General features: G+C 45.4%; 1 protein-coding gene across 5 annotated transcripts in view; it reads right to left on the bottom strand.

Moving 5' to 3' along the window:
• Positions 1–3,606: 3,606 nt before the first annotated feature.
• The window catches only part of SLC16A9 (solute carrier family 16 member 9), a 52,414-nt gene continuing 29,798 nt past the window's right edge, over positions 3,607–26,222 (bottom strand). For 4 of the 5 annotated variants that reach the window (XM_075534969.1, XM_075534970.1, XM_075534971.1 and 1 more), the window contains 4 exons: positions 22,523–22,666; positions 9,832–9,927; positions 7,306–8,223; positions 3,607–6,685 (listed from right to left, as the gene is read on the bottom strand). In XM_075534969.1, the coding sequence (XP_075391084.1) occupies positions 6,507–6,685; positions 7,306–8,223; positions 9,832–9,927; positions 22,523–22,666 (1,337 nt within the window). In that variant the 3' untranslated portion in view covers positions 3,607–6,506. Of the gene's footprint in view, positions 6,686–7,305; positions 8,224–9,831; positions 9,928–10,058; positions 10,157–22,522; positions 22,667–26,222 lie in introns of those variants that run through there. The other variant, XM_075534973.1, reaches the window with a different exon arrangement.

Genomic DNA, 26,222 nt, shown 5'->3' with positions numbered 1-26,222 from the left:
AACTTCATTCAGTTGTGATCTTATTTATGGTGCTGTAACTCCTGGTCCGTGGGAATTGTTCCTTATGGGGCCTTCCTTATGGCTGAACCTTCATCTATGATGAGCTAGTCACCTTAGAGAAAATTAGATTATAAACTGGTTTACCGGAGGCTGACTGGAGGGGAAGGTTCAAGAATTCAAAGAGTGAGGAGTTGTTGAAAGTCATGGGGGAGGAATTCTAACACACTTGCTTATTTTACACCACTCCAAATTCAATCAACGCCTTTCAAATGCCAAGTCATCTTTCAAATCACAACAGAAAGGCTGTATTCTCATTAGTACAATTTCATTGTGTGTGTGTGGTGTGTGTGTTTTAAATATTGATTCTTGTGACATGGGAAAGTTATATCGTTACAATAGTTTATGTAGACTTGACTTCTCTAGCCACATGATCGGCTCTGTAGCACACCTCCCACACTGGTAGAAATCAGGTTAACTAGGACTTTCATCTGGCGTTTGCAGATCTCCGCTGAGGCTTATTAGGTGCCAGCATGTTGATTTCTCACCGTAGGGACCCGCGTGACAGAGTGGCACTGCCCTCTAGGGTAATCTTCACGAGCCTTGTTATGGAAGCAGATCACTGGGGTTGTCTCCTGGAGTCGTTGTGTGGGTTCGCAATTGAGCGCTGAACCATTCATGCCAGCAGGGAGGGACCCTTTCTTGGATACCGCTTTATCGATAGCACGAGTCTTTGAATCCATTGCCAGGCAGTCAACACTAATCATGGCGCCCTCGAGTGTGTCAGAGTAGAACCGTGCTGCTTTGGGGAGCAGATTGACAGGATTTTCTCTTGTGGCACCTCTGGGTAGACTTGAACATCCGATCTTTCATTAAGAGCTGAATGCATTCGCTGTTTGCACTACCCAGAGACTCAATACTGTCCATGGGATGAAGAACTTATGGTTTTTGCTACTAAATGAGGATGACAGGACTCCTATCTCAGGGTTATTCTGAGAGGTAAAGGGTGCAATGGATTTGGAACATGGAGACGTCCTTACATGATCATTAGGCACGAGCTCAGTAGGCAAAACCTGAGAAACCTTTCTCGCCTTTCCTCAAGAGGACTCTGCATGAAAATACTTCAGCAAGTTGCCTTTGGAGTGTGCTGTTGTTGGCTTCACAAGTGCTGTTGTTGGCTTCACAAGTGCTGGTGTTGGCTTCACAAGTGCTGTTGTTGGCTTCACAAGTGCTGTTGTTGGCTTCACAAGTGCTGTTGTTGGCTTCACAAGTGCTGTTGTTGGCTTCACAAGTGCTGTTGTTGGCTTCACAAGTGCTGTTGTTGGCTTCACAAGTGCTGTTGTTGGCTTCACAAGTGCTGTTGTTGGCTTCACAAGTGCTGTTGTTGGCTTCACAAGTGCTGTTGTTGGCTTCACAAGTGCTGTTGTTGGCTTCACAAGTGCTGTTGTTGGCTTCACAAGTGCTGTTGTTGGCTTCACAAGTGCTGTTGTTGGCTTCACAAGTGCTGTTGTTGGCTTCACAAGTGCTGTTGTTGGCTTCACAAGTGCTGTTGTTGGCTTCACAAGTGCTGTTGTTGGCTTCACAAGTGCTGTTGTTGGCTTCACAAGTGCTGTTGTTGGCTTCACAAGTGCTGTTGTTGGCTTCACAAGTGCTGTTGTTGGCTTCACAAGTGCTGTTGTTGGCTTCACAAGTGCTGTTGTTGGCTTCACAAGTGCTGTTGTTGGCTTCACAAGTGCTGTTGTTGGCTTCACAAGTGCTGTTGTTGGCTTCACAAGTGCTGTTGTTGGCTTCACAAGTGCTGTTGTTGGCTTCACAAGTGCTGTTGTTGGCTTCACAAGTGCTGTTGTTGGCTTCACAAGTGCTGTTGTTGGCTTCACAAGTGCTGTTGTTGGCTTCACAAGTGCTGTTGTTGGCTTCACAAGTGCTGTTGTTGGCTTCACAAGTGCTGTTGTTGGCTTCACAAGTGCTGTTGTTGGCTTCACAAGTGCTGTTGTTGGCTTCACAAGTGCTGTTGTTGGCTTCACAAGTGCTGTTGTTGGCTTCACAAGTGCTGTTGTTGGCTTCACAAGTGCTGTTGTTGGCTTCACAAGTGCTGTTGTTGGCTTCACAAGTGCTGTTGTTGGCTTCACAAGTGCTGTTGTTGGCTTCACAAGTGCTGTTGTTGGCTTCACAAGTGCTGTTGTTGGCTTCACAAGTGCTGTTGTTGGCTTCACAAGTGCTGTTGTTGGCTTCACAAGTGCTGTTGTTGGCTTCACAAGTGCTGTTGTTGGCTTCACAAGTGCTGTTGTTGGCTTCACAAGTGCTGTTGTTGGCTTCACAAGTGCTGTTGTTGGCTTCACAAGTGCTGTTGTTGGCTTCACAAGTGCTGTTGTTGGCTTCACAAGTGCTGTTGTTGGCTTCACAAGTGCTGTTGTTGGCTTCACAAGTGCTGTTGTTGGCTTCACAAGTGCTGTTGTTGGCACTGACTATCAGGCATTCTATTTTTCTTCTTTTTTTTTAGTTCGAAGGAAAGGCTACTGTAATCGGGAGAAAAAGCAACCCCAAATGATGCAAAACAAACAAGAATACATCTGATTGTTTCTGATAGGTCATTCTCTAGGCAACAGTCAATGTACACATTGGATGACTTAGTACACAAAATAAAGACACAGTTGAAGAATTATCAACATCAATGAATGTGCCAATGCCCCCAAGGTTACACTTAAAGGTTACCGGATTTCTGGACAAAGTAATGCCAAAAAGGAATCTTCAATACAAACACATGATGTTGTTGTTTTTTAATGTCACTATTTTATTTACTTTATTTTTCCAGAGACTAGTGAATGAGGTACAGAAAACATTCAAGAAAGACTGAGCATGGAGCAGAAGTCCCCAGGCACCTTGCAGACCCATTACTGCGTTACTGAGTAGGCTTGAGTAGGGTATGAAATTCTCTATACTGCAGGTTTATGACACAGACTGACAGTGCTATGCATCGACCTCACAGAGGTGTTGTGAGGGTGGGTGCTTGGAAAGTTCTTTGGGTGCCTTTGAAGGCAACACAGAAGTACAAAATAATCTTACCTATTTCAAAAGAAGTAGCAAGACAATTTTAGCACAGTGGGGAAGAGTGTCTCCTATTTAAAGAAGCCGTATTTGCCTATTTATAAAACCCTCTTAATCAATGGTTTGTCTTTTTAAGTATTTACTTAAGAAATAACTTTTCTCCGTTGGCAATTTTCTAACATTTCTCACCGAGGGCCGTGTTATCAGGCTCACCCGAAGAGCTTGTTAAAAATGTAGACCCTGAGGCTGCAGCTAAACCACAGAATTAACTTCCTTCCAGGTGGGATTCAGCCATCTATATTTAAGAAATGACTCATAGTGGATTATAATGTATACCAAGTTTTAAAACTCTCTCTGTGTAGAAAAATGGTATTTCTTTAAACTTGAAACCTCTTCCCAGGACACTGTTTTTAAGATGAAATGGAATCAGGTCAGAGTATCAATTTCTTAATTCCTTTTCCCCTTCCCATATCCCACAAAGACTCAGAGCACCACATACATGCACACATATGTATATGCCCTTTTGTACCCATGTATACGTACCTTTTCATTCTTCCCTTGAAGGAAAATTTGATAGTGGTTAAAAAAAATAGTAATAAATGCTTCGCAGGAAAGAGATGCAGGAACCTGATTCCATCCCCACTGTGCCCAGTGCAATGGTCGTTTGCCATGTGCAGGAATGGAATGGTTGAAATTCTCGTTTCTAATGTGGAAAAGGGTAATGCTGGCACTTGCTGGAAAACATCCAAAGAGTGGGCGCTGACCCATAAAAGTCTGTGACGTGGCAACCTGTTGCCACCTGGTCAATTCCTGATCGTGATCCTCTGATGGACGCAGAGCGAGGCTGTGGGCAGAGTGCAGGCTCCCCATGCGTGCCAAGGCCGGCACCTTCACAGAGGCACCCTGCCCCATCTCCCTCCCAAACGACTGACCTTCTGCAGCTGAGCACTCAAGCGCTGTGCCACCAGGACCCCAAGTGAAGCTATAAACTCAAAAACAAACGAACAAAAACCCTCAACCCGCTGTCATCGAGTTGATTCGACTCAGAGTGAGCCCGCAGGGCAGGCTCACCTGTACAACTGCCCTTTCGGGTTTCTCAGGCTGTCGCTTTTCACAGGAGCAGAAAGCCTGAGCGGTTTCCTACGTGGGCCCACCACCCCACCAGCGCTCCCTGTGGGAGGCCACAGTGCCCGGCAGTGACGGGAGACTCCCGTGAGGACTGATGGTCACGGGCCTGCATCGCAGCAGAGGGCACTGAGCCAGTCGACACTTGGTGTGCACCAAGCAGCATGCTTTGTCGGGGCGCACGGAGCAGAACATAGGCGTGCACTGGACGCCGTCTGTGTGGGCAGCGTCTGGCTGTTTGTATGCCCATGGTTTCTGAAGGTGTTGACACGGAAAGAGCAATCGGAGAATGGGGTCCGTGGAACACAACTAGAGGTGGATCTCAGGTCCTGTTTGTACTGCCAGCAGTGTGGGGAGCGGTCCCCGTCCGAGGGGCAGTAAAGAGGATTGCTACTGGCTCCGTTTCATACAGGCGCCGGCTTATTCCGAACCGCATGTGTTTGAACGTGCTGCCTTGGCCAGCGGTGGCTATCGACCAGTTCTCTCAGTCATTCGCTTGCCCCATGAGGGTGCCTTCGAATAAAAGGGACAGTCAGACAGTGGCTTCAAAAGGGATCTGCTGAGCCAGTGAAATGCAAGGCTGACGGCTAACTCGGAAGGTTAGGGGACCGTAATTTGGAACTCCAAAGTGGCCATCTTCACACACGTTCTTCAAGGACAGAGGATGATCACCAGGATGCTGACGAGGACGTGTCCAGGAAAAGAAAGCTGCGCTGCTGGGAAAAAGCGCCAGCGGGTGGCACTGAGGACTTCGCTCCCATGCCAGCAATGCAGCCCCTCACCCTTCCCCGAGGCTTCCACTGGGAAGCTTACCCGGCCAGCACACACCCCTGATGCTCCCCTGTGGACTTCTTCTTGTTCCCCAAATCCAAAACACATTTCCAACATACATGATTTGACTTCTTCGCAAATGACAAAACTGCCTTTTGAAGTCACACAAACTGTAGAGCGTAGAAGTCTGGGAGCCGGGCGAGCCAGAAGCAAGCACGGCCTTCAGGCCTGGCTGACCCAGGTGGAGGGTGTGTCAAAAACGAACAGCTTCAACAGTTTGAGTTTTTTCTTGAATGAAGGTTTCTTAGGATTTTTAGCAATACTTTCTTACTTGCCCTCATGTAACCGATAATACAATTGTCTAGCTAGTCCGAATAAACGGCTCTGCTGTGGGCAGATGTGCTGTCCTCTCTGGCTCGAAGGATTACCATAGAGTAGCGCAGGCTTCCATCCACAAGTAGCAGCATCCAGTCCCTTGTATCTGTGTCACTCCAGTGTTGCAGCATCTCGCTGTTTAATTTTCTTTCAGAGAGCGAAGCGCGTCATGGCTTCCGAAGGCAGCAACTCCAGGGCTAGTGGTCGCAGCAGGAGCAGGCGAGGGGAAGTGTGGATGTGGAAGTGAAACAAAAGGTTAGTCAACAACCGGAAGGCGGACACCCCGTGAATGTTACTGCTTGCAAACTGATCGAGGCGCGGTGGTCTCAGCAATCACAACTACCATCCCCAGAGGGAAAACTTCTCCGAGCTCCTGAAAGATGAGCCCCACAGCAAGCCCCAGGACCAACACCAATGTCAAAGGGAGCCAAATCCGATAAGAGGAAGTGCTCATGACACGGATCAAGGAGCAAACATAAAAGGAATCCCTCTCCCAAGCTGAGGATCGCTGCCGGGCGCAGAGATTATTCAAGAAGATTCAAGAAAAGGCAAGACCAGATTATCATACTGTGCTTGCACAATGGCCAAATCGCCTCATGTGCTCTCACCCAGAACGGTGTCACGGATGGGAAGTAATACATGGCTGTAAGGACAACTTAAAGTTTTATGAGGCGTTTGTCTTTAATTATCAGTTTACTCCACTGTGCAACTTAATGCCATTTTAGCCACCGCTCCCATTTCCTGCTTGGCCTGAAGGCCTCTGTTCACTCCTCTACCAGAGAGAAGAGAGTGGCGTCGTCCCTAGTGGTCAGGCACGTGCTGATTACATGGATTTTAAAATAGAAGCAGCCCCTCTGGGTACCTCGCAGTGGAATTTATGGAGTCTGCAGAGAAATTATACTTAGTTACACAGAGGGAAAATTTTTTTTAACATTTTCAATAACTAATGAATGACAGTAACAGAAGAGTCCCAAATTCTTGGGGGGAGGGAGGGAATACAGGAGACAGGCTACACATACAATACATAGAGAACAGAATAATGTAAAAAAAATGTCTTTTAAAAAGTTCATTTAGCATCAACCATTACAAAATGTTGTCCAGTAAACAGTCTTGACACTGGAAAATTCGCCTAAGAATTTGTTAAAAAGTGTTCTTGCTATATGGCATACAGTAGCAAATATTTCAATAGTCCACTAAACATTAGAGGCAACTTTGTATAAATACGTTGCTGGTGCTGGCTTGGGGAGCTGCTTGTGGCATGCACCCCAGGGAGGTAAGGCTGCCAACAGCAGAATTAAGCCTCCCAGCAAAACACAGATGCCGCTAAAGAAAAATGCGATATCATAGGTCTGGGTCCAATCATAAAACCAACCTGAAAAAAAACAAGCAAACAGTGAATTTCACAGAAATAGTACGCATAACAAGCCCATACACCATTTCTCCAAGTTTACATTGCTTGCTTAGAACATACTCCTGTATTATCCCACCTAATCTTAGTAGCCTTGGGGGGGGGTTAGAAAAGATGAGGCACTCTCAAATAGTCAGACAAGAATAGTCAGGCATTTTGAGTTTCTCCCAAATATGGGATAAGTATGAATCACGGGGTGAATACACTATGGTTCTGGCTTGTATTCAAAGTAATTCTGAATAAATCACTCTCACTGCTATTTAGTCGATTCCAACTCACAGCCACCCTACAGGCCAGAGAACTGCCCGCGGGCTTCCTGAGACTGTAAGCGCTTACAGGCGTGGAAAGCCTCATCTTTCTCCCAAGGAACGGCTGGTGGGTTCGAACTGATAACTGTAGGTTAATAGTCCAGTGAGAAAGCCAGTGTGCCACCAGGCCTCCTGTCAAATGCATCATTAGCATAAGACATTTCATGCATATTTATTTTGTGCAAATCTATGCTATTATAACATTCTGAATTTCTCTAGCTGGACATATATAATGGAGACCAGTAAGATGGGTGGGCTTGAAGCTAAGTATCTTACCAATGATTGGTGGTCCAAGGCTATTTCCAAGTCCAGCAAAGAACATTAATATCCCATAGGCATGGGCCAATTTCTCAATTCCCACAGTCTTGGTGGTCACGTATGGGAAGATGGACCAGTTGCCAGTCAGAAAGCCTAGGATGGCAGAAAGGATTGCTAACGTGGCATAACTCTTGGCAAATGGAATTGCACACAGGGCCAGGCCCATGGTTATTAAGGTAACGACATAAAGATATAAGGTATTAATCCACTTGAAGTCGGCCAAGATTCCTAAAAGGAGTTTGCCCACGGCTGTCATGATGCCTATAATGGAAATAAGAGGCATAATGAAATCCTCTTCTTTCACATTGGAACTTCGAGCCACATCTTCCATGAGCAAGGACGGCGGGAAGCCGCCTATGTCGAACAGTAAGATCGCAATGAAGAGGGACGAGAACACCTTGTTTCTAAAAAGAGCTGCCGTCTCTCTGCAGTAGTTCCGATACAGCTGCCACTTGCGCTTGGCAAGCTGGGCGCAGAAATGCGTCTGCTTGGCCACTTTCTGTCTGTACGTCTCGGGGTCTCGCGCGGGTGCCCCTGCAGCCGGGCTCGGCCGGGGCGCTTCCTCCTGCGGGCCGGCTCCCCTGGCCAAAGTGCTCGGGCGCTTCTCCTCCCCGCGGCGGCTCTTCTCAAGAATGCTTATGTCTTCTCCCGGGCACTGTTCTTTTTCGGTGTAAATGGAATATTTCTCTGGAACGTTTTCCACAGCTACTTTTTCAGGCAAAGGGCTAACAGAGGCCTGGAGGGGTCTCATCAGGCTGCCACAAGCTAATATATTTAAAGCTACTGCGCCCACAATCAGCAAGCACCCATCCAGGCCATAGAATTCAATCAGCAGCTTCTGCAGAGCAGCATAGATGAAAAGTCCCACACTCGAACCTTAAAAAAAGAAAGAAATGGGACTAGTCAATCTTTAACTTGTATCATTGGGCTCTCTTAAGACAAGCATCATGTAGTATGGAGTTAAACTGAGTTTGCACTGGTATTCATATGAACCTTATAGCAAAATGTTAAACGCAACCCTGAAGCTAGTAATTATACGAAGAAAAACTGCTAAGACCCTCAGGACTTAGTATTTCTGTGTCAGACACTGTCCGAGGCACGTTACACGGTCATGGGGTGATCTTGTCTCAGACTCAGGATGCTCCTGATCGATGGGACTTTATCTAAAAACCTGACTTCTCAGGGTATCTGCTCATGATCAACTAGCATATGCGGACTTAGAATTTTTTGAAAATTTGGCAGCAGTGTCTCCTAAATAAATTCATGAAATTATGAATGGAAATTTTCCGTAAACTCCCTAAAGAGCAAAAGCAAACATCATCTGTAAATTCAAGCACCTCTTTTAAATGCTAGTGAGAGGGCCCCCACCAAGCCGAACACACCGCCACTGAGTGAATTCTTACTCATTGTAACTTCAGAGGGCGAAGTAGAACTGCCTCCCGCCTCCCCGTGGGACCTTTCCCAGACCACATTGCCACGTCGTGCTCCGGCCGGGCTGCGACAGGCGGGGACCGCAGACTGTCCGTGACAGCTGCAAGTTTAACCGAGGCGCCTTCAAGAGAGAAGAGAAGGCTTTTTATATTGAGAGTTCTCCCTCAGGGATCCTCTCTTGATTATTTAATGAATTTCAAGAGCAACAGCCTGTCACTTGGGTACCATGTAAATCAGTATGGAGCCCTGGTGGTACAGTGTGCTGAGAGAGGCTGCAGACTGGGGTTCAAATCCATAGGCTGCTTTGAAGGACAAGATGAAGCAGACTCCTCCCAACTGAACACGTTACAGTGATCCTCTAGCGCCACTCTGAGCGGTCATTCACCAGATGGCAGTGGGTTGGGTAGGTCGGCCAGTGAGCTATAGTCATCAAAACTGTACATGGAAATTATAGTTTATATAAGCTATCATTTAAGCCATGCATTTATATATGATTACACAGTAAGCATGAAGTAGCGTTAATAGCATATATTATTCCAATGAAAGCATTATAGAATAGTATTAACTTTTCCTATAACATTATCATAAATTTAACATCTTTTTTCTGACCTAGAATGACTGCAAGTTCCACAATGAACGAGGCGAGAGATGAGCAACACTGGCCTGTCTGGGAACTGCTTCAGGAGCTCCATTTTCTTTCCATTGCTCCCACAGGACTTTTCACAAATGCTCTCTGCTTCTTGGGCAACTCCCTCATGCACATTCGACTCTCAATGCATCAGGCTCAAAGCCTTTCTATGCCTCTACATTTGGACAACTGGTGCCCAGATGTTTCAGATATGGATATTTTAGGGATTTTTTTTTTTGGTTTGGTGTTTTTTAAGCTACTCCCATGTTTACAGTGAAAGATAAAATTTCCTTCTGGAAGCACAGTTATAAAAATTATCTCTCAACCTGAGTGGTAGCTGGAGAATAGTTACTTTGATCTCTCTGGGCTTGGAAACCTTGAACTTTACCTTGACAGCTGAATAGGGACTTAATTTGAATATATACCTGTTGAAATCAGGCCAAGTGCAAGGCCTCGACGGCTGTCAAAATACTGGCAGGTGATGGTCACTGTTGCAGTGTATAACAAACCACATCCAAGACCTATACATGTGAAGACATTACACACAGTAAGACAGACGGCATTCCTTCAGTGCTACAGGGTTGAAAAAAGGCAAAGTCCTTATGTCCAACTGAACACACTGTTGCTGACTGGGCGAAACTGTTAAACGGACCGATTCTGAACTCCTTCCATGTGAGGCGTACAACCGAATGGAGGTCTTTGGGCAGCCTTGGGTTTCGTTCCTCATTCATCCGGAGGCCAGCTTCACATCTAAAAAGTAATCCAGCTCTTAAAAGCATTCATGAGCATTGCAAGGTGAAAACGAACCCACTGTGGGGCAATACAGATCACAGACCACAAGCGAAATTTAATCACACGTGTCCATTCGGCATGTCGTGCATCTTCCAAGCCCTTACTCTCAGCTCCATGTTCTTCCTCACACACAGCCCCTTAACAATTCCTATTTTAAAATTCCCCCCTTCGAGGTAGGAGCAACAGCAATCTAGCTGAGAGGAATTACTAAGGGTGGAAGAAGGGCAAGCACAATGGCGGGATTAGGAAGAAGGTTAAAAGAATCAGAGGAAAGGTCTAGGAAGCAAAGCCATGGATAGAGGTATAAGAATAGGTGTGTACATATTTAAATAAATTAATTCATAAAATAGAGGTATTGGCCTATGTACATATAAGGTAATACACTGAGGTAGTGGACGGACTTCAGGCCTCTGCTCATGTCCTTCCTCAATGCAAGAACACTTTGTTTGAGCAACCTGGTATTCTGTGATGCTCACCCTTTCGGCACAATTGCTTTAGACAAATGGGTGCATAAACAAATATGGTGAAGAAAGCGGATGGTGCCCAACTTTCAAATGAGTGTCTGGGGTCTTAAAGGCTTGAAGTTAAACAAGTGACTATCTAACAGAGAAGCTGTAAGCCCACATGGAAGAAGCACACTAGCCTGTGTGATCATGAGGTGTCACCAGGACTGGGTGACAGGCATCAGAAGACCCCAAACAAACAAACATAACCATATTGTTGAGAACAAGGGACCATATTGTTGAGAACGAGGGACTATATTGTTGAGAATAAAGGGGGTCAGAGCAGAAACCCAAACTCTATCTGTAGACAATGGGGCATCCCCTCACAGCAGGGTCACAAGGAAGGGATGAGTCAACCAGGGCGCAGTATAGCACTGATGAAACACAGAATACTCCTCTGGTTCCTTGAGGCTTCCTCCCGCCAACTATCATGACCCCAGTCCTGCCTTTCACTGTAGGCTAGACAGGAGCATGCACAGCTACAGATAAAAGATAAGAGCTCCTGACACATGGGATCCAGGAACAGGAATGGGGGCAGCGATACCAGGAGGGTGGGGAGAAGATGGGGAAGAGGAGGAGAGGAAGAGGGAACTGATCACAATGATTGACACACACACACACACACACACACAGGGGGACAAACAACAGAAACCATGGGGGAAGACAATAGTCAGTGCAAGATATGAAAATAATAATAATTTATAATTTATTAAGGGGTCATGAAGGTAGGAGGGAAGGGAGAGAAAAAAGAGGAGCTGATACCAAGGGTTCAATAAAAGGAAGGGTTTAGAAAATAATGATGGCAACATATCTACAAGTATGCTTGATACAATTAATGTAGGGATTGTTATAAGAGCCCCAATAAAATGATCCTTAATAAAAAGCCCCCTTCATCCCACGAAGAGATTCAGCTAGACCTGTCCCTTGCATATGCCAGTCTGTGAAATAAAGGCCCACCAGCGAGCAAGTCCTCTGGGGAGTTAGATGTTGCCATCACCAAAAAGCGTCTAATCGTGTCTCCCTTTCAGAGCTACCTACTCCATCATTTTGCAGTCAAGGGTCAGGATGTCTATAATTTCATTTAAAATGCTTTCACCCACATAACAAAGCAACGACTAGCAGAAAACATTAACAATGGCTTAATTTTCCGTGGCGAGCATACGAGGGATGGTTCTATTATTTCCTTTTCTGTGCATTTTAGGTTCTTTGATAATTTTAAAATCTTGTAACGGAACTTCCCTCTCTAAAATCCCAAGGGCAGAGTCTTTCTCAGATCATCTCTCGGCCTCTTGTAGCTCGATCCTTTCTTCCTGATTAAGTGCCTGATCACCCCAGTTTGCCTTTCTTAAAAAAGCCCTCTTGCTTCAAACTCATTATGTTTTGTCTTTCTTCTGCCACGTCTCTGTTCGGGGATCATTCAGTCATCATCTCAACAGCCCTATCCTAAAATCAGAGTTGAAACCGTGGCCCAGTAAGTGAGTTATTAAGATGGTGGCAATCACCTTCACAGCGACCTGCACGAGGTTTAAAAGCCTCCAGGGACTTAACAACTATACGGTCTAAGCACTTGAAGAAAGCAGCGCTGAAAACAAGGAGCCTCTGTAGCATGGTGAGTGACGCGCTGGGCTGCTAAGCCCAAGGTCGGTCGTTTGGTTCTACCGGCGGTTGCACAGGAGAACGGTGAGGCTTTCTGTTCGGGAAAGATTCCAGCCTCAGAAACCCAAAGGGAACAGTCTACCCTGTCGGGTCACTGGGAGTCCGAATCAACGGAGGCCACAACATTGGGTGAAAACAGCCCCAGATTGAGGCGATCACCTGTGACTACAGTAAAAGTCTTTTAAGAAATGAAAGTGGTGAAAACAATTACTGTGTATGTGCGTGTTTAAGCCAAATTTTCAGCACCTTTTTAAAACAGTTTTTGTGGTGAAATGAGGTGCCTCAGCTGATATTTGGTTCGACGTATACTCGAGCATATACAGTACATTTTAAATAACTTTTAAAATAAAATGCCTTTTTGGATGATTTAAAGTTAAAAAAATACTATCTCGATAACTAAAGTAGGAGATGGATTAATTTACACATTTGGTATTGCTGCATACAGGACACTTTAAGACACGAAAAAAGGCCTGTTACTGAACAATCACTTCTTTGGAGACAAAAGAGGTCACCTTCAATGAAACTACTGAGAGCCTTGGGGGAGGCTGTGGTTTGGTTGTCAAGAGCTCTGTCCAAGGTTGGCATTAAAGTCAAGGGCAGAACTGAAAGGGCATTCTTTGGTTACGAAATGCCAGTGCCAGAAATTTGGAAATGGCCACGCAAACTTAGAAAGAAGAAAATGGTGCTATTTGGATGATTGCAAGCCGTGCGTGTCAGATGAGATTCTCTCTCTCTCTCATTCCAGGTGCCTTGCGTTAACTTCGCAAAAAAAGCAAAGAGCAGACACACGGAGCACGATGCCTTCCCACATCTCCATCTGAAGACTTAGTCTGCAGGGCTTCTGAGCCTACACTTTTATGGGCCCGACAGTATCATCCCTTGAGGAGACTGAGGAGCTCGAATCACAAGGCAGCCCAATGCCTGGCACACATTCGAAAAACAAACCATACACATCCTCTGCCATCAGGTCTACACACACGCCCACTGACCTGATATAGGGTTTGGAGGCTGCACGATTGAACGACCGTGGACTGCCTCATCATCCTCCCTCCGAGTGGCCGGTGGATTTTTGAACCATCAACCTTGCACTTGGCAGTGCAGTGCTCACTCGGCAGAGCCAACGGGCCCACAGAGCGACCAGTGGCGCCACAGTGGCCAAGACCCTTCATGGAGTGGAGGGACGACTACTTAGCCGGTCTTCGCCTTTTCCCTGACGTTCCGGTTGACGCAGACGGGGCACAAAAGGGGCTAAGTCAAACCCTCACGGCTTGAACACCCAGCCAGGTGGTAGCACCAGAACATCACCCCTTCCGTTGGCACAACCACGCCCTCAGAGACAGAACCAACAAGCACAACACTGCCATGCTTCACCTGAGTCCCAGTAATTGCCACACGAGGAGCCCTTCTGCAAATGAGCAGCCACTGACCCACAGTGCTCTCTCGGCCCATCGCTGCTGCCACTCGGACCAACGGCTGCCGGACAAGCTCCAGTTACTCCGACGAGCTCATTGGCAGACATCTCCTCCCAGGAACTAAATGAACCTGCCACTTCAAGGGAAGCAAATGACACCAATTGCTGCCATCAGTACAATGTGAGCAGGCAAGCAAAAATTAGAATTCTGGAAAATCTGTATCCATTACCTGGAGCTAGTTGAGAATTTTTTTTTCCTGATGTGATAGATCCAATTACAGCCTTCACTACAAATTATACCTGAACATTAAAAAAAAATCTTCACAACTAGACCAAGAAGCAGCCTCAGGATCAGTTGAGAAAATGGATGTTGTCCAGAATTCCTTTTTCTTGGATACAGAGTACCAATGGGAGCAGCCGTCAGGAAGGCAAAGGACATGCTGCACCCGGCGAACCTGCTGTGAAAGACCTGGTTAAGGCTGCAAGAAGCAAAGATGCCACTTTGAGGACCAGGATGCAGGCAGCTTAAGCCATGGTGGTTTCAACTACCTTCTACGCATGCAAAACAGAAGTGCAGGAGGAAGATCGAAGAAGAACTGACTGACCTGAATTACGGAGGTATAAGTATTAGTTATACTCATACCAAGAACGGTCAGAAGAACAAACAAATCCCTCACGGTAGAAGTACAGAGAGAATGTTCTTTAGAAGCAAGATGGTGAGACTTTGCCTCCTTTAACTTGGGCATACACTATCCGAAGAGATCAGCCCCTGGGGAAGGCTATTCTGATAGGTATGGTACAAGGTCAGCCAAAACAGAGGAAGAGCCACAGGACGATACACTGAGCCATGGCTGCCCGATGGGCTCAGACAGAGCCAGGAGCGCGAGGATGGGGCCGTGATTTGTTCTGTTGTTATGAACTGAAGCCAATCCGATACGACCTCCCAGCAATAACACACCGTACAGGAAGGCTCGGTGGTGGTGTCGCGATTGATGGCTCAGCATTCAATTCCAGCAAGAAGAACGAGAGCCTGGAACCCCCTCGAGGGGCAGTCCTCGCCGAGTCGGAATCAGCTCAACGGCCGTGAGCAGTTTTATGATGTGCCGCGGGCAGGGCCCGAGAGGAAGGTCAGTGTTGCCCATCTACTCTGTGCTGTGCAGAGGTTTTGAATCAGTCAGCCCAGAGATCCTGGCTGTGTTTCCATGTTAGATCCTGGGACAATTGTTACTGCCGAGATAGGCAAGCTGTCAGTAAACTCCAGTTAAGTCCGACAGTATCATTCTTGAAAAGTTCTAAAAAGCTAGAGCATTGCATTTTAAATTATTTAAACTGTTTTAAACAAACAAAAAAAACCAATAAAGGCAGGAAAACCAAAATCTAAATGTTATAAGTAGGAGAAATCACTCCTATCAACATGCTGCTAACTGAAAGGTCAGGAGTTCAATGCCACCAGCCAGTCTTTGAGAGAAAGATGAGGGTGTATTCTGTTTTGTTTTTGCTTTTCAATGATTCTGACAGTAACAAACAGTGTTCCCTTCGGTTTTTCCATGGAAGCCAGAGCTGACTGAGTCTTCTACCTATAAAAGCCACGGTTCTCAGTTCTTTGTACTTAACGTCTCCCAAAGAGAAGATATATTTGTTCTGTAGCTCCTCACAAAAACAGATATAGGGAATAAGTGTACACTCCCCTTTATTTTACAAACATTTATATCTGAAAAGCTCCTGTCAGTAATTTTTTTTATGAACAGGATAGGGTTATTGTTATTGATAGCTGCTGTCAAGTCAGGCCCAGAGTCCTTCCCACCTCTCCCCTGGCCATACAATTTTCATTGGCTGCTCTTTGGAAAGGGATCACCAGGACTTTCTTCCTAGTCCCTTTTACTCCGGAAGCTCTGATTAAACCCGCTGAGCATCACAACCACACACAGGCCTCCACTGATGCCTGAGGTAGCCTGGCGGGAACCAATCAGAATCTCCCTCTGGTTGTTGTGGTCACGTGTCTTCAAGTCCACTCCACGTCACAGCAACGCTATAGGGCAGAGTTGAACTGCCCTGCAGGATTTTGTAGGCTGGAACCTTTATGGGAGGAGACGGCCAGATCTTTTCTTCCACAGAGCAGTTCGTGTGTGTGAACCACCGATCTTTTGGTTAGGGGCTTAGCTTAAACAAATTGCCCAGAATACGAAACTGCCTGCTCAAACACATAGGCTTAGGAAGGCGGGGATGTGGTTTCAAATCTCCATTACTTATTGGCTCTGTGACTTTAGAAAAATTACTTAATCTCTCTGATTCTTGGCTCATCTTTAAATAATTCTATTAAATGGCTATAAGAATCAAGTGATGCAGGGAATCCAGGGCAGATGATCCCTTCAGGACCAGTGGTGAGAGTAGCAATACCGGGAAGGTGAAGGGAGGGTAGGGTGGAGAGGGGGAACCGATTACAGGGATCTACATTTAACCTCTTCCCTGGGGGACAGACTATAGAAAAGTGGGTGAAGGGAGATGTCGGACAGTGTAAGATATGACAATATAATAATTTATAAATTATCAAGGGTTGAGGGAGGGGGTAGCAGGGAGGAAGGGGGAAAAATGAGGAGCTGATGCCAGGGGCTTACGTGGAGAGAAAATGTTTTGAGAATGATGAGGGCAATGAATGTACAAATGTACTTTACACATTGATGTATGGATAAGAATTGTATGAACCCCTAATAAAATGATTTTTTAAAGATGAAAATTATTTTTTTAAATAATCAAGTGATGTAAAAATATAGTAATGTAAAAGGATTTATCTGTGCCTGAAATAAAGTAAGCTAAAAAATGAGTCATTATTTTGATGTCTTAATTCACTCATAAGCTGAATCTTAGGGCATTATGTGAATCTAGGCAACTAGACAACCACAGCTAATGAGAAAGCCAAGTTTCTTAATAGAACTGTGCATCCATGAAAGTCCAAAGACTCACTCTAACGACATACCTATAAAGAAAAAGCTTGTAAAACGCTACCTCGGCGAAGGGGTTTCTGTGCAAAATGGCCTTCATCTTACTTCCATAGTTAGAGTACGACAATCACACTGTCTACCGAATGGTTCCCAGGCCCCTTCCCAAGTTCAATAGACTGCAGAGATTGCCACGAAAGGGAAGGAAGAGAAAACTGAATTTTTCCAAAAACCGAGGAGCGAATATTAAGAAACAGTAATGAGGTAGCCAAATAACAAAATAATCTACAGAAAATACAATTCAAGGAATTGATGCTGAGTTCTGCTCTTAAGAAAAGCAATGACGAATTATTACCAAAAAGCTCAAGCAATTCACTAAAGGGCATATTCTTGCTCGCCTCTCTTCCCATCCTTTCCTCAGCCTCTTGGTAATTTATTTTTAAAAATCGAGATCAAGATTCATGAGTCATGTACCTTCAGCTCACTTGAGATTTGGCAAGATGTGATTGATTTTAGGTGCAAAAACATTAACAAGAACAATTTACTTATGTTTTAAAGGTCTCATTTGTTGAAAGGGCAACTAACGGGCAGAAGCGTATTGTGCCATAATACATTTCAGTCTTCTTTATTTTGTAATTGAACGTATGATTAAATTTTCATCTTTTTCTATATTCTTTAATGCTTTATAACAAATATTTCTGATTCAATTGTGCTTTCTTCGGCCAAAACAAGAAAAAGACAGGTCTTCTGTGGTCTTAACCCAAGAAATAAGAAAGGAACTTAGGGAAAGGGAACAAATATGAATTAAATGCCTCTCTGCGCCTCTTTATGTACCACATGTTGTCCCTGTGCATGAACAGCCACCATACAAATGCAATTATATTAGGCCCATTGTAGTCAAAATAGACATGGAATTTTAGAGAGGCTGAGTAATTTCCCAAGAAGACAGAATGAATAACAGCAATGGTTCGAGTTAATGTTTATTGCATTTTCTAATTTAATCTTCACAAAGCCTGTAAAATGGGTACTATTTTTATAGTAAGTTTACGAGTGAGAAGATGGTTTCAGTCATTTCTTTAAGGTCCCACAGCCAGTGGATGAGATGAGGTTTCCCGTACAGCCTGACCAGAAGCCTGGCTGCTAGTGCGCCATGCTGGCTGGCTGAAGAGGTCATGTAGTTCATGAGAGATGAATGTCAATGCTTAGGGACAAGCCCCACACACTGTAGAACTGGACTGAATTTTTCTGTTAAATTTTTTTCCCCCAAAGAATTTATAAGCCCAAAAAGAAAATAGGTTTAGACAATTCATTCTCATTTCCTCTCTCCAACTGAACACGATTTCGAATGGTATTCATTTTTATTGCTATAAATATGTATCATTTGAGACCCACACCCGAGCCTGCGAGAAGAGCAAAAGAGCACAGAAAAGCAAAGAGCACTTCACCAATCCTTATGGGATTATGAATTTTTTAAATGTAATTATCATGAACTGAACTCTAACTTAACTCTTTTACGTATGTGCTTGGTTTCTGCTGGCTACGATGGCGGTTTCTTTTGCAGACTCGACATCCTTTGATTCTCACAACCCCCACATGAGGGTCTAATTTCAGAGATGGGAGAACAATCATTCAAGAGACGTGAGGCTTGCGCAAGCTCCCAGAACCCAGGCCTCTTGACTCACAGCCCAGGGGTCCCTCCATGTGCTAAGGGAGTCCTGCTCCTGGTGCCTGTGACTCAGAAGCCACTGCTAAGCCAGTGCCATAAGCATTCTCCACACTGGGCCTGTTTCCTGAGCCGGAATCCACTGCCCAGAGGAGAGGCTGGGACAGCAGGAGAAAGGACTGAACAGCAAACACTATGACAAGCAGGACCTCCCCCAGGAGAACTATGGCCCCTGACTTAGGTAATGGAATGCCGATAAAAAGGTTCCTGGGAGTACACACTATTTGGACTTGACTGATAACCTAAAGCTTAGGACTTCTAACCTACCCAGTCTCACTGAAGGAAAAAAGGTCGGGTGACCTGTTTTTTTTTACTATTACAGCCAAGAAAACTCTCTGGAGCAGTACGACTCTGTGACACATGGAGTCAGCAAGAGCTGCGAGCATTCGATGCCAACTAAGCATATCAACACACTGTGGAAAGTGGGCTACCTTTTTGGCATGGTCGGGTAGAGGGGGCCTAATTGACATTGTTAACCAGCAAGCACGGCCTCCCCTTTGGATGGGTCCTTTGGAAGTAAGAGAATACAAGGAACCATGGCTGGCCTCTGACTCCCAGGGGCCCACTGAACCCAGGGGCATATGCAAGGACCATGGATATAATTGGAGTACATATGCATCATACTTGTGTATAACCCCCACATTGTTCTTTTGTAAGTGCAGTCAGAGCTGGGAGAGTAAGAAAAGCCAAACGAAGCCTCTGTAATTCCTGTCCCTGTCCTGCCAGTCACTAAAGTAAATCTAAACCAAAATCCAATTCCATCGAGAAAACACTACAAAATCTGGGGGTGGGAAGATTAGCTAGTGAACGGTTCTGGCATGAGCAAAGCCTTATCAAACTCAATCCTCACTGTTGTAGAAATTTAGGCATGGGAGTTCATTTTATGTACGTACACACACACACACACACATATCCCTAGGTGTTCTTCCAAAACAATCAAATATATGTAGATCTTAGATGGCATGCACTATTTTTTTCTTTTTAAAAAATAATATCTACCTGTATAAATTGCAAATGCTGTATTATCATGCATTGCTCATCAATTAAGTCTGAGACAACTTTGGGTACAGACACATACAAGCTATGCCTGGATTAAACTTGAAACCGTACCTAGGAGTAAGACCCCCATGACATTTTATACAGTTAGTCAAGTGTTTGGGTGAAATTTCCAAATCATATCAATGGCATAAATGTTCAACTTTCTATGAAAAAAGGGGTTTGTAGAAAAAGAAATAGTCAAATATCCATGTATCTATGCAGACCTATATGCGTCTATGATCACAATTACAGATAAGAATGCAAAAGTATGATCTACATTTTAAATAAGAGACTGACGGGTTTGCACCTACCACTTCAAACTGTATTTATCACTCTAGGAAATATAAAGTATAATATCCACTCTCAAAGATTTGTGTATTCAAATTACAATGTTGATGAAGACTTGCTTATACCACAACTGCCAGAAGAATTAGCAACAGCCCTTGAAAGAAGTACAGCCAGTACGGTCTCTGGAAGTGCAGACAGCGAGACTTCTCACAGACTTTGCACAGATCAGGAGGGACCAGACCCTGCAGAAGACATTATGCTTGGTAAATTAGACAGTCAATGACAAAGAGGCAGACCCTCGAGGAGAAAAGTTGACACAGGGCTAGAACAATGGGCTCAAATACAGCTTGTGAGGACGGCTCAGGACAGGGCAGTCATTTGCTCGGCTGGACACAGGGTTGACGGGAGTGGGCCCTACGCAAAGGGTCCTAACAACACCACCAACGTATGAACCGCTGATCTACTGATTTAGATTACTATCTCAATAGCATTAGGATGTGTGTTTAAACTTTTAAAAGAACTATGAGTTCTAAAAGTGCCAAAAATGATGAACAAACCATGTAAAGCACAAAGACCAGATGTCAGACAGTCCGGATGGAACCCTAAGTTTCTTAGCTATGTGCCTTTAATTTGTAATTTCACTTCCGTGAGCTTCACTTTTCCAATCTATAAAACAGGCTTCCATGACAACTGGACGAAATATTGTAAAGCACAGGACCACAGTCTGGTGAGACAACTCAGTTAACTGGCATACTATAGCTCATAACGTGTATGTCCTACATCCAAATGTGGCGAATTGTGTCTTAAAAGCTTGTGCATAGCCATGTAAGATACAACTGTCGGTCTCTAGCAAACAGAAAGAAGGAAGCCAAATGACTCAGAGAATAAAGTAGTCGATAAGGTGCCCTGGTGTTGGGTTGCTAACTGCAAGGTCGCCTGTTCAAAACCATCAGCTGCTCCATGGAAGAAACTTTTCTACTCCCTAAAAGACTTACTTACAGTCTCAGGAACTCAGAAGTGCACTCAACCCTATCCCATGGGTCACGCTGAGTCATCACCGACTCAATCAATGGCAGTGAGTTTGGTTTTGGTTTTTGATTAGTAATGGTCTCCATGGACCATCGCCTCTTCTACCCTGAGACCAGAAGAACTAGATGATGCCTGGCTACCACTACTGACTGTTCTGATCAGATGGCTCCTGATAGGATAGGAGAAAAATGTAAAGCAAAACACAGATTCTTTAAAAGTGCAGACTTATTCACCCGGTCAAGATGAGAGACCCTCCCAAGGCTATTTCCCTGAGATGCCCTTTGTGTTTAAACCAAGGCCACCCTTCAGGTCACTGTTTAAATAGGGGGGGCTAATAAAGTATCACCTATGAGTGAAGTTCTTTAAAGAGTCACCCATAGGAGAACAAATGGTTGAAAATTGAACCACAGCAAAGATGAGAAATTAAAGGAGCCAGGGAATTAGGGTATCCAAAATAGGTCAGCCAGAGCAGAGTAAATGAGAATGATGAAACATCACCAAAGATATAAACAATACCATTGAATAATGTGTGTCGGGGATGTTAGTGGGAACTTAATTTGCTGTGTACCTTTTCACCTTAAGCATAACAACATTATATATACACACATATTTATGTATGTATATACGCACACACACATATATGAATCCATGCAGAAAACGTCCTACTGTAGGTCTCTCGCGCCATAAATGCTCAATGGCACAAGCAAGCTTAGCGATCCCTCAGAGTGCCAGAGCTGTGCACCTGGAGACAAGCAGGAGGAAGAATAAGCCCAAGGCAATGACTGACCACTGGCCGGATCACGGAGCAGGCTCTCAGGTCATGCTTGTTCATTTTTCAAAAATAAACGACACAGTAAGTTGACGTCAGTGAAATATAGTACGATGCATCCTTAAGCACCATGTCCTAAATTCTTTTAAATTTCCAAAATGTGTAAACAATCATCGTGATTGAATCTTACAGGATGAAATTCTTGACAGAAACGTCATCAAACCCGCTGCAACAGAGAGAGTGCGCTTCCCTTCGGCTGCCACTCGGCCTCTTTCTATGGGAGCTGGGGCTCTGCCCGCAGGGTCAGGGCATTTCGGGCGTGAGCAAAGCAGGTGCCACTGCCTCCCACAGCTTCCAAGGCTGTGCTCTACAGAAGCAGCTTGTCCCGTTTCCCTCCTGCAGAGCAACTGGTGGCTTAGAACGCACCGGCTTTCTGTTAGCGGTTGAGATTCAACACTGCACAATGAAGGCCCCTTCCACAGAGCTTACCCGCTGGGGAGTCAATCCGACCCGGTGCGCCCCTATCTGGGAGGTTCCCATGGCTTTGTAAGCTTGCAGGGGAGCAGACAGCCTTGTCTTTCCCCTGTGGAGCAGCTGGTGGGGTCTCCCTGCAGGCCTTTCGGTTAGGATGCTAACCGGACCGCACCAGCAGGGCTCCTGCCACCCAAGGTAAGAGGGCCCGTTTGCTAAGTCAGAGGAACGTTCTGACATGGACACTCCGTGCGCCCCTGCACGCTTTCCTTTTCCGTGACAAGAGGCACGCACTGAAAGGACACACCTTCTGGACCCTCACAAGATGGTAAACCGCCTTTACCCTTTCAAACATCCTGACTCAGTTGGCCCCAAAGTGCCACCAAGAGTAAACTAGTAATGCGGATGCGCCCTCACTGAACTAACAGGACAAAGTGACACCCATCAGATGACGTTTAACCCTTACCCGTTGAAATCGCGACAGTGGCAGGATTCCTTACCTACAACAATCCCATAGGAAAAAAGCAGGAAGTAGATGTTGGGGGCAAAACTGCTGAGCATCAGCCCTCCGGCCACCAGGAAGCCACTGAAGATGGTGACGGGTCTTGCTCCAAAAGACGAGACGCAGACGCTGCAGAGAGGACCTAAAATCACAAAGGAAACTTGACTTACTGGCCATCAGCCTCCTCCTGGCCACCAGGGGATTGGATCCCGCCTAACACCAGTGTCGAGTGACTCCCCGCGGAGAGACAACAGTGAAGACAGGTCTGTGACACAGACTATGCTGGGACGACCCTGAGGTTCCACCCAGGATGTTGGCTCGTGCAGTTAAAACATGGGGCTTAGGAAGTGAGCATTTTCACATTCTAGTGGCACACTTGCTAGCTGATCGAAAGCCATCTGTTTAACCTCTCTGTGCCTCAGTTTCCTTCGCTGAAAACAGAAATAATACTGGTACCCACCACACAGTGTTATTGTGCGGAGAAAGGAAATCATCACAAGGCCTGGCGGAAGTAAGTGCCCAATCAATGCTGACTGCTGAGTGGGGCAGGAGCATCAGCAGTGTCCACATGGCTTAGAGGAAGACGCCAGCGAACAAGCCATCTGCCTCCTGATGCCACTTTATAACCTCTCTAGGCTCCTACAGATTTTACGTCTTCTGACACGTATTCTCGTGCATCTTTCTAACCCACAGCTCCTTTCCTACCCAGACCTTTCGTACACATTGGAGAACAGTAGATTGTACCCAATAGCAACCCTACAGAGTGGTGACGTGCGGGGGAGGTGTTTCTCCCCACCTATAGCATATTCTGGGGTGAAACGGAGGGGCAGCCTATCTGTCTAGTTATGGGCCTTTCAACAGGACTGTCCTGACAAGCATGATCCCTCCTGGAATCTGGTCTATGCACAAAATGGATGGCCATAGAATTGCTATCACCTCATGGTGACATAATGCTCTGTGTGTAAATAGGCAAGATGTAAGTGTTGTAGGCGTCATCGAAAGTGAAATTCTTTCTCATTCAAACCGAGCCAAACTCAGTGCTGTAGAGTCCATTCGGACTCACAGCGGTCCTGTAGGGCAGAGGAGAACTGCTCTTTGGGGTTTCCAAGGCTGTCTGTCCATCTTTACAGGGGCAGAAAGCTTTATCTTTTTTCTTTCTTCCGCCAGCGGCGCTGGAGGTTTTACAGTGCAAACTTTGTAACCCACTTGTAACTCACATTGCGGCACAACTCACAACCCGCTATGCCGTCAGGGCTCCTTCTGTCCTTGCCTTTGGAAAGCCCCTGCCGTTATGAGGGCTCCACTAGGCACTCCTGGGTCAGGGCAGGGGCTGATCTCAACCTAGCAAGGATGCCACAGCTTGATGATACCTTTTGGCGTCATAAGCCTTTCTGTATAAAACAGAGAGACTGAGGAGAGTGGAACTTTCTTTGGTCCTTCACCTTCTGCCAGGGCTGGATCATGGGTCTGGTTCTTTGATTACCTGTTGTGTCATCTGCTATTTACAGGAGTCATCATTGGACTACCAACTGTGGATTCATTCAGACTGCCGCATCCACCAGCCTGTGCCCCTGATGTCTCTGCTTTGTCATCCTGCATCCTGTTCATCAGCTTCCACATAGAAGGAGACGCCTAACTTGAACCTGACTGGGCTTATTTCTACAACTGTGCCAGCCAGTTCTTGATACAAATCTCTCTATATGCACCACATACAGGCATGACTGAATTTGATTCTCTAGAGAACTCAATCTAACATAGCACCCCAAACTGCAGACTATAAGAAATTTTTTATTGTCAGAATCTTCTATAGTTTTTATTTTTTAGCAATAAAAATATGGTAAATCAGTTGGTCTTCTAACAGGGATGTAAAATAGCATCATATGTAGGTATTGAGCCCCAAACTTTTCTTTATAAGAAATTGTTTTAAAAGACATTAGAGGTATTCAGCCCAATAGTCTCATTTTACATGGAACGAAACTGAAGCCCAGGGCAGTGATCCAAGCCTATGACTGGAGGCAGCCAGGGAGAAGAAAACACTCAGGATTGAGAATCAGAAGCAAAGAGAAGCAAGTCTTCAATGAATTGAACAGGGTTCAATATCAAGGTTAAAAGTAGTATCACCTATAGTGTCTGAGGTCTTAAAGGCTTATAGATTAACAAGCTAGCTCAGAAGCAACAAAGCCCACATAGAAGAAGCATGATCAAGAGGTGTCAATGGAATCTGGTATCAAGCATCTAAGACCCAGAACAAAATCCTACCCAATGTAAATGAGGGTGGGGGGAGCATGGAGTGGAGACCAAAGCCCATCTGTAGACAATTGGACATCCCCTCACAGAGGGGTCATAGGGAAGAGATGAGTCAGTCAGGGTGCAGTATAGCACCGATGAAACATACAACTTTCCTCTAGCTCTTTGGTGCTTCCTTCACCCCACTATCATGAGCTCAATTCTACCTTACAAATCAGATTATACCAGAACATGCACACTGCTACAGGTAAGAGCCCTCAACACAGGGAATCCAGGACAGATAAACACCTCAGGGCCAACAAGGAGAGTAGAGATACCAGGAGGTATTAGGGGAGGGTGGGGGGAGAAAGGGTGAACCGATCACAAGGATCAACTAGAACCCCTCCCAGGGAGACAAATAACGGAAAAGTGGGTGAGGGGCGATGGAGGAGGGTATAAGATATAAAAAAATAATCTATAACTTATCAAGGGTTCGTGAGGGAAGGTGGGCTGTGGAGGGTGGGAGAAGAAATGGCGAGCTGATATCAGGGGCTCAAGGGGGAAGAGAATGTTTGAAAACAATGATGGCGCCAGATGTGCTTGACGCATTGGAGGAATGTATGGATTGTGATAAGAGATGTAAGAACCCCCAGTAAAAGTATTTTCTTAAAGTATTATCTCCAATATTTAGGAAGTACACTTACCAGGACAGCTAAAAACAAGCCACACCCAGTGGGAACAAAGTGTGGAGTAGCCAAAACTCTGCTACACTGCTGGCACCCTCTACTGCGGCACGCTACGTAGCCCGGAACCCCGCCGCGTGTACATACACACCCGGTACAAACCCCGTACCAAGTCATGCACGTCATGGGATCCTACTTATAATAGGCAAAGTCTAGAAATTCGGATGTAGAGTGTATTAATAGATTCTGGCATATTCCTAAGACGGGACTTTCTACTCTGTCACACAGGTATAGTCTCAGAAACACACAAGGTCAGGCCGACTCTGTCCTAGCTGCTGCGAGTCGGCATTGACTCAATGGCAGTGAGTTTGGTTTGGTCATATTCATAGACGAGCCTAGTGTGTATCAGTGAGAATGAATGATCGGAAGGCAACTATCGGTGAATGGATCTCACGAACGTGCTGCACAGGACTTTCAACTTACAAGAACGGTGCATACTGTATAATTCCAATTACAAAAAAAGCATAGAAATAGGTGACATCAATCCATGGTGCCAGAAGTCAGGGCAGTGATCACCCTTGGGGAGAGGAGGTGAGTTATAACAGGAAGGGGCCTGGCTGAACTTTCAGGGTTGCTGATGGCCTATGAAGGGGGCTTCAAAAAGTTCATGAAAACTTGATGAAAAGATCTAGGAATTTCCAATGAAATTTCTGAAGCTCCCTCCTATTTCTTGAATTGAATGTATGGGTAGCAGCCCAGTATGTAGGGTTTGGGGACATTTTTTTGAGC

Source organism: Tenrec ecaudatus, chromosome 16, assembly GCF_050624435.1.
Source record: "Tenrec ecaudatus isolate mTenEca1 chromosome 16, mTenEca1.hap1, whole genome shotgun sequence".
NCBI lineage: Eukaryota > Metazoa > Chordata > Mammalia > Afrosoricida > Tenrecidae > Tenrec > Tenrec ecaudatus.
Note: the sequence above shows the minus strand (reverse complement) of the source record. Positions and strands in the feature narration are given on the sequence as shown.